The sequence below is a fragment of the Rhodotorula graminis genome (assembly GCF_001329695.1).
Source record: "Rhodotorula graminis WP1 unplaced genomic scaffold RHOBAscaffold_8, whole genome shotgun sequence".
NCBI lineage: Eukaryota > Fungi > Basidiomycota > Microbotryomycetes > Sporidiobolales > Sporidiobolaceae > Rhodotorula > Rhodotorula graminis.
This window is the reverse complement of record NW_017264935.1, coordinates 1207521-1221192: the sequence shown is the minus strand read 5'-3', so window position 1 is coordinate 1221192 and position 13672 is coordinate 1207521. Positions and strand designations below refer to the sequence as shown.

General features: G+C 68.4%; 5 protein-coding genes and 1 non-coding gene across 6 annotated transcripts; 2 read left to right on the top strand and 4 right to left on the bottom strand.

The window, feature by feature from the left end:
• Positions 1–507: 507 nt before the first annotated feature.
• RHOBADRAFT_54367 (uncharacterized protein) lies at positions 508–3509 on the top strand (the record flags this gene model as incomplete). Its single annotated transcript, XM_018417278.1, has 13 exons — positions 508–523; positions 584–666; positions 732–764; positions 831–967; positions 1033–1222; positions 1293–1433; positions 1502–1683; positions 1760–1914; positions 1991–2062; positions 2132–2404; positions 2473–2693; positions 2763–3153; positions 3228–3509. 13 exons carry the CDS (start codon positions 508–510, stop codon positions 3479–3481), a joined length of 2148 nt encoding a protein of 715 aa, XP_018270614.1. The 3' UTR covers positions 3482–3509.
• Positions 3510–3740: 231 nt separating this feature from the next.
• On the bottom strand, positions 3741–3821 carry RHOBADRAFT_t70. The gene has a single exon. It is a non-coding gene; the product is annotated as a tRNA-Val (tRNA).
• Positions 3822–4167: 346 nt separating this feature from the next.
• On the bottom strand, positions 4168–5996 carry RHOBADRAFT_37606 (uncharacterized protein). Its single transcript, XM_018413449.1, has 8 exons — positions 5878–5996; positions 5607–5636; positions 5356–5526; positions 5250–5273; positions 5037–5177; positions 4917–4976; positions 4540–4849; positions 4168–4469 (listed from the first exon to the last, which is right to left on the bottom strand). Exons 1-8 carry the CDS (start codon positions 5954–5956, stop codon positions 4226–4228), a joined length of 1059 nt encoding a protein of 352 aa, XP_018270613.1. The 5' UTR covers positions 5957–5996; the 3' UTR covers positions 4168–4225.
• Positions 5997–6088: 92 nt separating this feature from the next.
• On the top strand, positions 6089–6841 carry RHOBADRAFT_54365 (uncharacterized protein; the record flags this gene model as incomplete). The annotated part of the gene is made up of 2 exons (XM_018417277.1): positions 6089–6446; positions 6558–6841. Coding segments are annotated over 2 exons (641 nt in total), but the record flags the coding sequence as incomplete, so codon positions are not given.
• Positions 6842–6926: 85 nt separating this feature from the next.
• On the bottom strand, positions 6927–9861 carry RHOBADRAFT_54364 (uncharacterized protein; the record flags this gene model as incomplete). The annotated part of the gene is made up of 4 exons (XM_018417276.1): positions 8825–9861; positions 8556–8745; positions 8246–8489; positions 6927–8180 (listed from the first exon to the last, which is right to left on the bottom strand). The coding sequence occupies exons 1-4, from the start codon at positions 9828–9830 to the stop codon at positions 6927–6929; spliced, it is 2694 nt and encodes an 897-aa protein (XP_018270611.1). The 5' UTR covers positions 9831–9861.
• Positions 9862–10076: 215 nt separating this feature from the next.
• Positions 10077–11860, bottom strand: RHOBADRAFT_54363 (uncharacterized protein). The gene is made up of 6 exons (XM_018417275.1): positions 11844–11860; positions 11650–11772; positions 11441–11571; positions 10954–11373; positions 10593–10879; positions 10077–10499 (listed from the first exon to the last, which is right to left on the bottom strand). The coding sequence occupies exons 1-6, from the start codon at positions 11849–11851 to the stop codon at positions 10122–10124; spliced, it is 1347 nt and encodes a 448-aa protein (XP_018270610.1). The 5' UTR covers positions 11852–11860; the 3' UTR covers positions 10077–10121.
• Between the last annotated feature and the right edge of the window lie 1812 nt (positions 11861–13672).

Here is a 13672-nt window from a genome sequence, read left to right as displayed (position 1 = left end):
GTGTGGTCTGGCTCGAGTCGGTGTTGGCGATGAGCGAGAGTCGGACGAGGCGAGGGCGGAGGTGGGCCGTGCGGTGCGTGTGTCGCGCGCGAGAACGTCTCTGACGGGTGTGCTTGTAGCTGTGCAGGCGTCGAGAGCGCTGCTGGTGGTACAGAGAGACGATACGAGCCTGATGACGGCAGTTGCCCCTCGCTCGTCGTCGGCGACCCTCTCCTCTCGCCCACACCTCGCTCGCTTGAGCACCCACTCGCTTGACGTCGCTCTTCATGACTCCTCTGCGCCCTAGTCGCGCACCGCAGCGCAGCTGAGCCTAAAGCAGAGACCGCCTCGTCTTGCTCGCCGCGTCCGCCGGAACCTCGTCTTGGGCGGACCGGACTCTCCGCGAGCGCCGAGCGCCGTTCGCCCGAGCACTCCTGCTCGTCGACGCCTCATCCTCGCTTGGCTCCCGCCTCTCGCTTCCAGGCTGCTCTGCCCGTCGACCCGTGCTCGCTCGACGGTCGCAGCATCATGAGCTCTCGCAACTGTGCGTCGCCCTCCTCTCCTTCTTTCTCCCTGGTCCAAACATTGACTCGCCTATCTGCAGACGCCTCAAGTCGCTACACGGCCCGCAGAAGCGGGAGAGGGTTGCGCGGCACTGCGCCCGACGACTCGGAGGATGGAGCGCCGGTGCGTCCCTCGCCTGCTCGAGTGTGCGGCGCGCACCAGTCTGACCGCGCCTCCTCACCCCACAGATCGACACGACCGCTCCCTCCCAAGACTTTGAGGTGCGCTCCTCCTCTTCGTCATGTCCCTTGCGACGCGACTGACTCGCTCGACCTCGCCGTCCGCAGCCGCTCGGGTCGGGGCCGTCTTCTCGGACCACGGCACCGCCTCGAACCTTGCAGGAGACCAAGTACCCGCGCTACTCGTACGTGGCTGAGCTGGGCGTGCCCCTCACGACGAGCAAAGGCCCGGTCAAGCCCAAGAGGTGCGTCCTCGTTTTCGTCCCACTAGAAGCGGCGCTCTGACTCTCCTTCTCTCGTGCCGATGCAGCATGCTCCTCGTCAGCGACCTCGACAACACGCTCTTTGGGCCCAACGGCGACGGCGTCATCGCGCGCCCGTACCTGCGCACGTTCATCCGGTACATCATGCATCCGTCAACGCCCTACTCGCTCGCCATCTGGACCTTCTCGGGCCGGATGTACGGCATCGCGCACCTGAGGCAGTGCGGCATGGGCAAGGTGCGTCCTCGTCCTCGTTTCGCGACCTTCTCAGGTCGGCAGCGCTCACGCCCTCTCCCCGCCGTCGCAGCACCTCTTCGACTCGGACGACCTCAAGGCGCCCAAGTTCAAGCCCGGTCTGCTCGCTGTCTGGGGCTACGAGGACTCGGGCTTTCTGCCTCACGAGTACGGCCGCATGGCGTCGGGCAAGGCCGTCAAGGACCTCGACCTCGTGCGCCCCGGTTTCTCCCTCTCTCCTCGCCCTGCAAGGACTCTTCCTGACGCTCGTCTCGCCGACAGATGTGGAGCATGCTCAACGCGACGACGGGCTCGGACTGGTCGCCGCTCAACTCGCTCCTCCAGGACGATCTCGCCTCGAACGGCCGCGCTCAGCCCGACAACATCATCAATTGCCCCGTCTTCACGACCAAGTGCCCCGACGACGACTTTCTCCTCGCCCAGATTGGCGTCCTCGAAGAGCTGTGCGTCGCCCTCGTCCTCCCTCGTAGCTCTCGCGCGCGCCCTCACTGACCCTCTTGAGGGAGGGACCGTGCGCAGCTCGACTACGTCCAACGTTGGCGCCGCCATCAAGCTCGGCAACCTCGAGCACGGCATCCCGCTCGACAAGCTCGACAAGTACGTCCTGCGCGCGACCGAGGTGTGCGGCAAGCTCGGCATCAAGGTCTCGAGGGGCACGGCGTACCCGGATCCAGGTCCGTCCCCTCTCACCCTCTCAGAGCCAACTCGACGTCGAGCCGCAGCCCTGACGCACGCGACAACTCCCTGCAGCCGTCATCAAGGAGCTCAAGGACAGCGCTCGACCTGTCGGCCCGGCGCACGACGCTGCCCAAGAACCAGCCGGTGCGCTCGCCTTTTCCCTCCTTCTCTCGAGCGCAGCTCGAGAACTGAAATCTCTCCTTCTCTCGACAGTCCCGCACCCCGGTGCGCTCCCCTTCGTCCACCCGTCGCCCAAGCGCACCGCCACGGGCATGGTCCTCTCGCCGTCGTCGCTCTACAAGTCCGAGGTCGCCGTCCCGAGCACGCCCGGTCGCATCCGCAAGCCGCTCGTCATCTTCGACCTCGACGGCACGCTGTACACGCGGCCGCCGCAGCACCTCGAGCACATCCCTGAGGGCGAGCCGTCCGGTCGGCCGTACCTGCGCTCGTTCCTCATGTGGCTCTTGCGCCCCGGCTCGCCTTGGAGTGCGTCCTCCTCTTTCTCTCTTCCTCTCACCTAGTTGCCGTGCCTGACTCGTAGCCCTCGCCCGCAGTGATAGACATCTGGACGGGCTCGCAGAAGGCGACGGCCGTCAAGTGCCTGTACGAGCTCGACCTCGGCCTCGTCGGCCCGTCGCTCGTCAAGGGCGAAGCCGAGCTGCTCCACCCGAAGCTCGTCGCGTTCTGGGCTCGCGAGGACGTCGGCCTCACCGACAAGGACTTTGTCAGCTACGTCGCCATCGTCAAGGACCTCGACAAGCTGTGGGAGCACCTCGTGCGTCCTCTCTCCCTCTTTCCCTCGTCCTTCTTTGCCGTCACCTGACGCACACTCTGTCCCACACAGGCCGACGAGCACCTCGGCAAGTTTGACCCGTCCAACACGGTCATGGTCGACGACACGCCGAGCAAGCTCCGAGCGCAGCCGTCGTCGCTCATCGCGGCGCCGACGTACGACTACCCGCTCGGGCCGTCGACCTACACGGTCGCAGCGCAGCTCGACGGGTTCCTCCTCGCGCTCGCCGACATGCTCGACGAGCTCGCGCCGCAGAGCAACTTTGCCAACTTCATCGAGCGCGCCAGGTGGAACAAGGTGCTCGGGCGCACGGCGATCACGGACAAGCGCAACGCCGGGCTCGAGCTGCTCGAGCGGGCCAAGATCCCTGTCGAGGCCGAGGCGAGGGGACTTCTGCCCGGGACGGAGCCGACGAGCAAGAGGGACCAGGGCGGGCGCACGGGTCCGTCTCTCTCCTTCTCTCCCGCCTTCCTCTCTACCTTCTCGATCGTGACTGACATTCCTACACGCTCGCAGCCCTCAGCAATACCGCGTCGTCAATCACCCGTCTCACCTCGTCGAGCCTCGCCGCCCTTCCTCGCGCCAAGCCGTCCGCCGTCACCTCGGACACGGACAATGCCGCGCCGAGCGACGACGGGTTCAGCACCGACACCGACACGACCGACGCGAGCGTCGACGGCGACTCGGACGACGCCGAGGACGAGGCGAGGCGCCCGGCGAGGAACTCGAGCAGCGCCGCGAGGAAGAGCTCGGGTGGCGGGAGGAGGTAGAGTGACTGCGATTGATCTAGCGGTTCGCAATGTACAATATCTATCGCGTCGTGCACTCGCAGTCGTTCAGCAGTGCTGCTTCGAGAGATTCGCGGGAACAGAAGGCTCGACTTGAGAAGGTCCCTTCGTCCGGTCGGTCGTACTGCACTCAGCTGCACGCCAATGCTCCTGAGCTTGCGGCAGCGAGCTCGAGGAGGTCCCTCCAGCAGGTAAAAGGTGGTCTGACCCCCTCGCGAGCTGATCTAGCCAAACAAAAAGGTGATCGCACCCAGGTTTGAACTGAGGACCTTCAGTGAACTAGATGTTAAACTGACGTGATGACCAACTACACCATGCAACCTTGCTTGTCGCCCTCAGGCAAGAGTGCGGCACACATAGTGTGCAACCAGAATCTGGTCGCACTTGGCCAAATCGGCTCCAGTACGCGAGCGCCCTCGAGCGGACACCGGTTCCCGCTGCACCGAAAGCTGCGTGCCGGCTCTCTGTTCACTCGTTCGACGAAGAGAGACGCTCGCGTGTGACCTCGTCAACTGCGCTCGTCCATGCTGGCGCGCTCGAGCCTGCTCAAGCGACCTTCTCGAGTTCGCCGCTTTCTCGTTCTCACGAGCGTGGCTCGCTCTCGACTGGACGACATGGCGAGGGACGCTCTCTGTGCTTGCCTGGGGCAGCTCTCGAGGCCGAGCGATGCGTGGAAATGCGCTGCAATACAGACCCTGGACTGCCCCTCTCGACCCTCGCAACGCTCTACAGGCCCTTGTTGAACTCGACATGGTCGTACGGCACCGCCTTGAACCGGTCCTCGAGCTTCTTGGGGTCGATGCTGGCGCGACTCGGGAAGGCGGCGATGGCGGGCGGGAGGAAGACGAGGAGGGAGGCGCCGATGAGGCCGAGGTTGAGGACCGTGCTGTTGCGGGCGCCGTTGGGGCCACGGAACGCGCCACGGCGCTCGAGGAGGGTGATGAGGAGGGGAGGGAGGATCAAGGTCGGGCTGCCGGGCGGTGCGAGGCAAGGTCAGTCGATGGCCTTCTCGAACGAAAAAGGGAACGAGGCCGACGCACATGTTGGTGAGAACCCGGCTCGCGGCCGTCTGTCCGACGGCGTACGTGCCGGCGACCGAGCTCTTGCCGAGCACCTCGGAGCTGGGCCTGCCCGTCACTGGGTCGCTCGGCGCGTACACCGAGATGCCGTCGCGCATCTCCTTCCACCGCATGAGGCCGATGTTGACGCACCCGGCGCTCGCGACGGCGGCAAACGGGACGAGCTTGCCGAGGAGGGCGCGCGCAGAGGGCGAGACGCGCAGGCGAGGGACGAGCTGGGACAGGCCGACGGCGATGGAGCACGACGCGAGCGTTGCTGCGGCGTAGGCGGCTGTGGCAGGCGAGCAGGGGTCAGGCTCTCGCTCGTGACGACTCGAGAGACGGTGACGAGGACGCACAGGCAATCTCGGTCGTCGACATGCTGATCGACTTGTTGGCGTTCGAGTAGTTGACGGCGACTGCGCGCGTGGGCGAGGTCAGGCACCGGTCGAGCTCACAGAGAGCGACACGAGACGCACCGTTGAGCGACTGGTTGGCCCACTGCCAGAAGATGACGCCCTTGAGCGACGGGTTGGGCATGAGCATGCCGGCGACGATGACGAGGTTGGTCGGGACGAAGGCCGACAGGCGGAACGGGAGCGGGACGGCCTCGCCCGTGTCTGCGACGAGGTAGAGGTGCAGCTCAGTAGGCGAACGAGGCGCGAGGAGGAAACGAGTGAACGTGGGCGCACCAGGGTGGATGGACGAATCGACAACTGCGGAAGGGCAAGAATTCGACGTGAGCGACGCAGGCCCTCGTCGACAGGCGCACGCCGAGAGGGAGGGAGAGAGACGCACGCTGTTTGGCCTTCCACACGCCGGCCTCCTCCTCGTGCCCCCACGCCTTGCGGCCTGCGCCGGTCCCGTCCTGGTACTCGCGCAGGAGGCGCTGGGCGTTGGCGAGGTCGGTCGACGAGGCGAGGAGGGTCAAGGGCGACGTGATGGACGCAAAGTGACGCAGGCGGCCGACTGCAGAGTGCGTCTGAGGAAGGTCAGGGCCCGCGTCGACGTCGAATGCGCAGAGGGAGGAGGAGAGGGGGAGGACGCGCCGTAGGTCTTGGTGTCGTAGCGGGGCTGGGCTGCAGGTCGTCGAGAGAGTGAGTACTGTGCTGGTCCGCGCAGACTGGCCGCTGCTAGCTCAGGCTGTCGAGCGCCAAGTCGCGCTCGTAGTTGAGTCGCGCGAGACGATAGAGCCGCCCTCGTCGCCGCCGGCCTCGACAGATGCGCCGTCTCGTGCACATGCTGCTGTACCGTACTTTGTACTTTTTGGGGTGCCCGATCACGGCCAGGACGAGAGGGAGAGGAGGAGAGGGGACGAACTGATGTCGACGGGGGGAGAGTCGGGCTGTTTGCCGCCGTGGGCTGCCGCCGGGGCTGCGGTCGCGAGCGGGGTCGACATTGCGAGTCTAGGTGCGCGTAGCTGGCGAGTCTATGAGGTCTAGCGAGCTGAGAGACGAGAGGAGGACGGAGCCGAGCACTTGCACCCGAGTCGCCCTTAGACTCTCTCGCTCACCAACCTGCTGCGAGCACCATGAGGGGCACCCTGCCACTCGCCATGCGCACTACCGCCACCGCCCGCTCCATCGCCAGCAAAGCGCGCAAGTTCAAGCCCCCCATCTCGACCCCGACCTCGCACGTCAACCCGCCGCCTGTCCACCCTCGACCGCACACCTGGGTCCCGCCATCAGGCGACCAAGCTGCAGCACAGGGCTCCCTCGGTCCAGCCGCCGACCCGCACCACCCGCGCCCCATCCCTCGAGCGACCCCGTTCGACGCACCCAGAGGTGGGGCACTTCAACGACGACCAGGCGAGTACCGCGAGCCGCCCGCCGTCGCAGCAGCCAGGAGGAAGACTGTCGGCGAGCGCAACGTGTGGGAGTCGTATCTCGGTCCGTCGTCCCTTTCTCTCTCCCCATCCCTGCTTCTCGCACTCGCACCCACCCTCTCGCTCTCGCTCTGCGACTCTCACACGCTCAGACTGACACCTCCTGGTCCCGCAGTACTCCCCTGGCAGACCCGCCTGTACCTCTGGCTCGGCCTCGGCGCCTTTGCCCTCGTCGGCCTGTACGGCGGCGACTACTTCTTCCCCGAAACGCCCGAGGAGAAGGCCGCCCGCGGCGAGATCGCGCCCGACGCATTGCCCGAGCTCGCAGGGCAGCAGGGTGCCGCGAGAGAGGGAGCGGTGGCGGGCGACGGCGCGACGAGGGAGCGAGGAGGAGTCGGGACGGCGGCAGGCAAGCAGGTCTGAGCGCGCATCTCTGCAACTCGAGCAAGGTTCTGCGCCTCTCGACCCGTTCGTACTCTCGTTCCGAAAGAGCGAACCGACAGAGAGAGAGAAAGAGAACGTCTCTAAGTTCAACTCGCTCGGGCTACTCCTTGCCCCTCAGCTTGCGAATCCCCTTGGCGGCGACGGCCCACCCGCCGAGCGGCGCGATCCCGACCCGCCAGACCCACACCCTCGCAGCCTCCTGTACTCGCCTCGCGGCGCGCTCGGCCTCCTGGCCCGGCGGCAGCACGCCCGCCTCCTCGCCCCACCCGCCGCCGCTCGCTCCTGCTCCTGCTCCTGCCCCAGCTCCAGCTCCCGCGTCCGTCCCTGCGCTCCCGACGCTCGCGCTCCTCCTCCCCCTCGCCCTGCCCCATCGCGCGCGCTGCTCGACCCTGAACCGCGTCAGGCGCCGCACGACGCTCGCGACGACGAGCACGACGGGCACGGCGAGGTTGAGCGGGCTCGGGAGCGGCGGCGTGCTGAACGCGCTCGGGAGGCTCTCGAGCCGGCGCCCGCCGCCGCCACTGAGCCCGCCGGCGCGCGGCGGCACAAACGTAAAGTAGCGGTTGACGGCGAGGCGCTCGCGCCGCGAGCGGAACGCCACCTCGCGCGAGTACCGGTCCCACCCGTCGAGGTCGTCGAGCTCGTGCCGGGCCGACAGCGACGTGGCCGGCGTCGCGAGCGACGACGACGACGGCGTCGGCGACACTGACGGCCGCCCGCCCGAAAAGTAGGCCAGGACGACGCCGAGGACGAGCGTAAAGGCGAGCGTCGTGCGCGCCTCGATTGGCGACGATCGAGGCGCCGACGCCGACGACGACGAGGGCGACATGTCGAGGGCGGTTGGCGAGGTCGACAAGGCCGCCGGCGCGAGGACGAGGCGCATCGGCGCCTCGAGGACGGCGAGCGCGACGCCCGGGTAGTCGATTTCGCCGCTCAGGCTCCACAGCGTCAAGAGACCAAACACGGCAAAGTAGGTCGAGAACTGGACGAGGCCGCCGAGGTTGGCCTCGAGGCTGCGCAGCGCGCGGTGCGACACGGGGACCGCCTTGGGCGGCGCGCGGTACCCGACGTCGCGCCGCTTGCGCCCGTCGCGGATCTTGGTCCACTGCTGGTGCGTCGGCGTGCCGAACGACGGCAGGTTCTGCGGCAGGACGCGCGACGCGGCGAGGAACGGCACGCTCCACGCGAGGAGCGACAGCGACGTCGCGAGGAGGAACGTCGGCTTGTGGTGCGGCGTCGCGAGGTAGAAGGCAAAGATGCGGATGAAGAGCGACACAAAGACGAGGGCGTGGTGCAGGAGCGGGAGAAGGGTCGAGGGCGAGAGAGGGAGCGACGATTGCGGGCCGTGGTTGAACTGCGAGGGGGTTCGTGCGTCGGCGTCGGCGACCGAGAGAGGGAGAGAGAGAGACGAGGACGCACCCATGCTCGCCCGACTTCTCCCGCCCAGCCGAACGTGCCCGCCACCCACAGCCACCACACCAACCCGCTGAAGAAGCTCCACGTCTTGATCGGCCGCCCTCCTCCTCCTCGCTCGGGGATGCTGACCTCGTCCGGCGCGAGCGGGTTGAACGCGTCAAAGTGCGAGTAGGACGAGAACATGAGGATGTAGACCGTGATGAAGGCGTGCAGGGTCGAGAGGATGTAAGTCTGGGTGTGGAGGATCCTGCGAGCGCGAGAGCAGGGTGAGCTCGTCGGCTCGAGTGAAGGGGGAGGGAGGCGTGCGACGCACCGAGGGATCGAGAAGCGGTCGAGGCGGATGAACGACTCCTTCCACGACAGGCTCGTCGTGCCGGACCGAGGCGAGGGCAAGAGGCCGTTGCGCCACACGTACTCGGTCGAGGCGAGGACGACCGGGTGCGACACGAGGTTCTCGGCCTCGACGAGGGGTGCCGACGACAGGGTGAGGAGGAGGTCGAGAGCTGCGGGCGCGCACGAAGGAGGGTCAGCGACCGGGAGAAGGGAGGGGGGAGGGAGAAGGGGAGGAACGAGGAGACGCACAGCACGTCGCGCGGTCCATCGAGTCGTAGTTGAGCGGGAAGTCGTGGAACAGGAGCGTCACGAGCGCATCCTCGTCGTCGTCGTCATCGTCGTCGTCCTGCGGCGACCCATGCCCGTGCCCGTGCGCCGACCCGGCGGCGTCCCTCGCGTCGCCCGAGAACAGGTACGAGTCGAGGAGGCCCTCGACGACCTTGTACAGGCGCTCGCCGAGCTCGCGACGCGCCTTGAACATGCGCAGCTCGCCGTCGACGCCCGGGTCCGTCTCCTGCACCGCGCCGCGGTACTCGGCTTGAAGCGACACGAGGAGCGACAGGAGGCCGGCGAGGAACAGGGCCGACGGCGACGGGACGACGGTCGGGTCGATCGTCTGCGACGACAGGGGCGAGGGACGGGCGGGGATGGTCGACGTGGTCGAGGACAGGGACGAGGTGGAAGAGGAAGGGTGCGACGGAGGGCGGTGGGCGACCACGGGGCTCGCCGCCGCCGCGAGCGACGCCGGCCGGTTCGTCGCCAGGATGGACCCGACGCTGTAGTTCCTCGACGGCGTGTCGACGCCTGCCGAGCCGTTGCTCGCGGCGCCTGGCGCTCCTCCGCCGCCGCTGCCGCCGCCCGACGCGCCGGGTGCCGTGCGGGTCAAGTCCGGCAGCCACCGGTCGAGGACGGTGCGGTGGCGCGGGAGGACGAGGACGGTGCGCAGGAAGGCGATCTCGGCGTCGGCCTCGTCCTCGGGCATGTCGTGCGGGAGGGTCGGCAGGCCTGGCGGCACCGTGTAGCCTCGGAGGCGCAGCTCGGCGAGGAGGGCGAGGACCATGCCCTGGATGGCGATGTCGTCCTCGGTGAGGATGAAGCCCGCATGCGAGTTGAACACGGCCGTTGAGGGCGACTGTCGCGGTGCCGGTGCTGGAGGAGGAGGCGGAGGCGGACCCGAAGCGGGGGAGGAGGGCGACCGCGGCTCGGGCGGCGCTGTGGTCGCGGCGAGCAGAGGCGTTCGCTCTGTAGTCGCCATGTCGGCGTGCTCGACTGGGCTCGAGCTCGAGCGGGCGAGCGAGCGTGGAGAGACGGCGAGCGTGGTGCGCCTCCTCCTCCTCCTCGTCAGCTACTTGCCCGCAGCATTTGCTCAGCTTCTTTGGCTTGGAGAACTGCTCCACAGTGTGTACGACATGCTCTCAGAGGTGATCCGCCAGACGCCCCAGCAAAAGAGAGAGAGAGCGCCAACTGTTGCTTCCTCCTCTCGACTCGGGCGCACGAAAGGGCACAGATCGCGTTGCATCAAGCTCGTCTAGAGGCGCACTGCGCCTCACTGCTCGACCTTGGCCTTCTTCGCCTCGGTCTCGCCCTCGCCGTCCTCGGCCTTGCGCTTCGGCGCCGGCGCCGCCGCATCGACCTCGTCCTCGCCCTTGCCCGCCGGCTCCTCCTCCTTGACGCCGACCTCGAGCCTGACGACGTTCTCCTCGTTGCCGCCCTTGGCAGCCTCGCCCTCGACCTTGACCTCCTCCTGGACGACGGCCGCCTCGGGCGCCTTCTTCTTGCGCTTGACGAGCCCGCTCAGGTCGTTGACGCTGCCGCTCTGCTGCTGCTGGGCGACGACGCCCTGCGACTGGCGCAGGAGGGCCTCGAGGGCCGAGTCGGCGGCGGTCGGGGCGGGCGCGGTCGGCACGGTGCGCAGGTCCTCGATCTGCGGGAGCGAGGAAGGAAGAGGACCGAGGCGCGGTCAGGGACGTGGCGACGGAAGAGAGGGAGAGCGCGAGGGGGACAAGCAGGGGCGCACCTTCATGTCGACGTCGCCGAGGAGGCCCTTGATGTCGTCAATCTCGCGCTTGATCTTGTCGTCCCTGTCGGCCTCGGGCGCCTTCTCGAGCTCGGCGAGCTTGAGGACGAGGACGGCCTTGGCCTGCTCGGCGTGCTCGACGGCGCGCTCGGTCCCGTTGGGGACAAAGTCGAGCGCGAGCGCGATGAGCATGTGCAGCTCGGACAGGGCGCGGTCGTGAGGCGCGACCACGGTCGACAGGGCCGAGAGCGCCGCCGAGTACTCGGTGACGGCCGGCTCGAATTGCTCTGCGGCGGGCCAAGGCGTCAGGCTCAGACTCGACGTCGACGGGAGAGTAGAAAGGGAGAGAGGGCGGACGCACCGGACTCGGTAGCGACATCGCCGAGCAAGCGGTGCACCTCGGCGAGCTTCTCCTTCTCGGTCCTCCTCGACGCCATGAGCCGGTCCGACTTGTCCTTGGCCCCATGCTCGACGGCAGCCTTGAGGGCGCTCTCGGTCGCGTCGACCTCCTTCTGCATGATGGCCCTGGCCATGTCGAGCACCTGGAACGCCGACTCGAGGTCGTCCTCGCGGTCGGCCCCCGGCGCACCGTCCTCGCCCTCGCCGCCCTCGTCCTCGCCCTCTCCGTCACCCGCACCGTCCGCGCCCTCGCCCTCGCCCTCGTCGTCGTCCTCGGCGTCGCCGCCAAAGTGGAACTTGTGGTTCGAGGGCCCGGCCGCCGCGTTCGAGGCGGAAGAGGCCGACGCGGACGGGCCGGCGGCAGCGGCGGTCGAGGGAGCGTCTGTGTACGACGAGGACCAGTCAGTGAGGATACACGAGGCGACAGGGAGGAAGGAAGGGGGGCGCACCGGCCGGGTTGTCGTTGGGAGCGGCGCCGCCGAGGACGGCACTCTGGGCGATGGCGCTGCCGAGGAGGGCCTTGCCGTAGAGGACGAGGGCGTCGACGTTCTCGGGCGAGAGGTCGCCGTACGTGCTGGTGCTGCGGGGAGGAGAGGTGCGCCGGGATGTCAGAGGACCGAGGGTGAGCGAGGCGTAGAGGGAGGGGCGAGGTGCTCACGAGTGCTCGACGGCGAGGGCGAGGTGGTCGCAGGCGTCAGCCCACCTCTTGAGGGCGAGTGCGCGGATGCCGTGCGCGAGGTGGTCGACCGAGGCGGACGGCGGAGCGGTGGACGAGGACGGGCTGCGAGGGCGAGGGACGAGGGGCCGGGGTCAGGTGGACGTGTCTGGTGCGAATGCGGTGGAGGTGCGCACCTGGCCATGGCTGCTCGAGTGCGTCAAGGTGAGGAGCAGAGTCACGCGTCGAGGACGAGATGAAGCCACGAAGCGCGTCTCGGCTCTGCTCGAACGCTCTGCGCGGGCTGGATAGGGCCACCGAGGAACCGAGGGTGCTTCACTGCAGGTTCAGGCCCGCACAAACTGCCCTGGACGAGGTGACTCGAGTCGCCCCCTCATCGGCCGCCGACTCTCGCAGCTCTTCGCGGTTGCTCTCTGCCACACCAACCTTTGGCGGCCATGGTCCGCCTCGTCGTCAAAGCCACGCTCTCTGGCTCGAGCTTCCCGCGTAGAACGTCGTTCCCGGACGCCTTCGCCGTTCGTCCTCCCCCTCCTCCTCCTCGTCCCCCACCCGACTCGGCCGGTCTTCGCAGCAGCGTCGTCCACCACGCTGACCCTCTCGAGCCTCGCCACGCAGCTCGACCGCCAGGACCTCGCCCTCAAAGTACCTGTCCACCTCGCCCTTCTTCGTCGCGCCGACGAGGACACGCACGCTGACCTGTCTTCCCCCTTGCGCAGCTCGCCCGCTCCTTCTCGCTCCAACCTGGCTCATTCGGCCTCGTCTGTGCGTCCCTATTTCGCCCTCTGAACCCCGACACAAGCTGACTGCTGCTCGCACGACAGACCGCGACGACGACAACGACCTGATCGAGCTCGCGTCGACCGACGACCTGCGCGAGGCGCTCGACTACTTCTCGTCCGACGCCTCATCGTCGTCGTCCGCCAGCACCTCGGGCTGGTTCGGCGTCGGCGCCGGCGCACCAGCGGCCGAGCCCGACTCGCCCGAGTGCATCACGCTCAAGCTCGAGCTCCTCGTTCATTACGACGGCCCGTCGCTCTCCGAGAGCGGGAGCTCGGTCTACTCGCTCGGCGCCAGCTCGCGCAGTCGCAGTGGGAGCAGCAGCGCCGGCAGCGACGACTCGCGCGGCTGGGCTAGCCTGCGCATCGAGGACGCGCCCGTCCCTCGCAGTCGGCGCGCGGCCTCGACCGGGTCGTCCGCCACCGATGCCGAGAGCGACCGGTGGATCTTGCGCACGGCGTACAGCGGCAGCCGAGCGCCAGGAGTGCGAGGACATGGTCGGCGGAGCGAGCTGCAGGACGAGCGCGACGGCGAGGGCGAGGACGACTGGGACCGCCGTACCGTCTCGTCGGCGTCGCAGGCGTTCGGCGCCGCTCGCCCTCACGTCTCGAGGCGCACGGCCCGTCACCACGACTCGGTCGACGGGCAGCGCATCCCGCCTGCGCTCGACTCGCGCGGCGACGCCCTCTCGCCCAATTTCGCCATCGGCCACTTTACGCCCGCCGACCCGCACCCGTACCCTCGCTACTCCGACCGCAACCTCGCGCATGCGCCCTCCTACTCGCACCTCCACGGCGCCTACCCGCCGCCGCCTTTCCACCCGCACCACCTCCCGCCGCCGCCGCACTTTGCGCACGGCTACCCGCCGCCCTTCTTCCCGCCTCTCCCGCACGCCCACCGACACGCGCTCTACGTGCCCCCGCCACATCCGGGCTTCTTCCCCGGCGCGACACCGAGCGACTATCCGCCGCCGCCGGCGTCGTCGTTCGCGGCGCTCTCGCTCGGCTCGGCGGGCGCGTGGGCGAGCCCGACGGCGTCGCAGCGGGACCGGGCGCGCGACCTGTTCGCGAGCAGCAGTGAGGGACGAGGGAGCGCGGGCGACGGCGCGAGCGCGCGCCGGGCGGCGAGGCCGGAGGAGGACGAGCTGGAGGGGGCCGAGCGCGACGAGCGAGCTTCGAGCTACACGGTGACGAGCTCGGGCGACGGTCGTGCCGAGGGCGATGAGCAA

Excerpts from the sequence above, each read along its gene's own strand:
- RHOBADRAFT_37606 (XM_018413449.1), bottom strand. The coding sequence starts at position 5,956 with ATGTCGACCCCGCTCGCGACCGCAGCCCCGGCGGCAGCCCACGGCGGC. Across the intron at positions 5,637-5,877 it reads CTCTCCCCCCGTCGACATCA|CCCAGCCCCGCTACGACACC; the intron begins GTTCGTCCCCTC and ends GACGACCTGCAG. Across the intron at positions 4,850-4,916 it reads GTCGACGACCGAGATTGCCT|CCGCCTACGCCGCAGCAACG; the intron begins GTGCGTCCTCGT and ends CGCCTGCCACAG.
- RHOBADRAFT_54363 (XM_018417275.1), bottom strand. Across the intron at positions 11,374-11,440 it reads TCCCAACGACAACCCGGCCG|ACGCTCCCTCGACCGCCGCT; the intron begins GTGCGCCCCCCT and ends CGTCGTACACAG. Across the intron at positions 10,500-10,592 it reads TCGGCGACGTCGACATGAAG|ATCGAGGACCTGCGCACCGT; the intron begins GTGCGCCCCTGC and ends TCGCTCCCGCAG.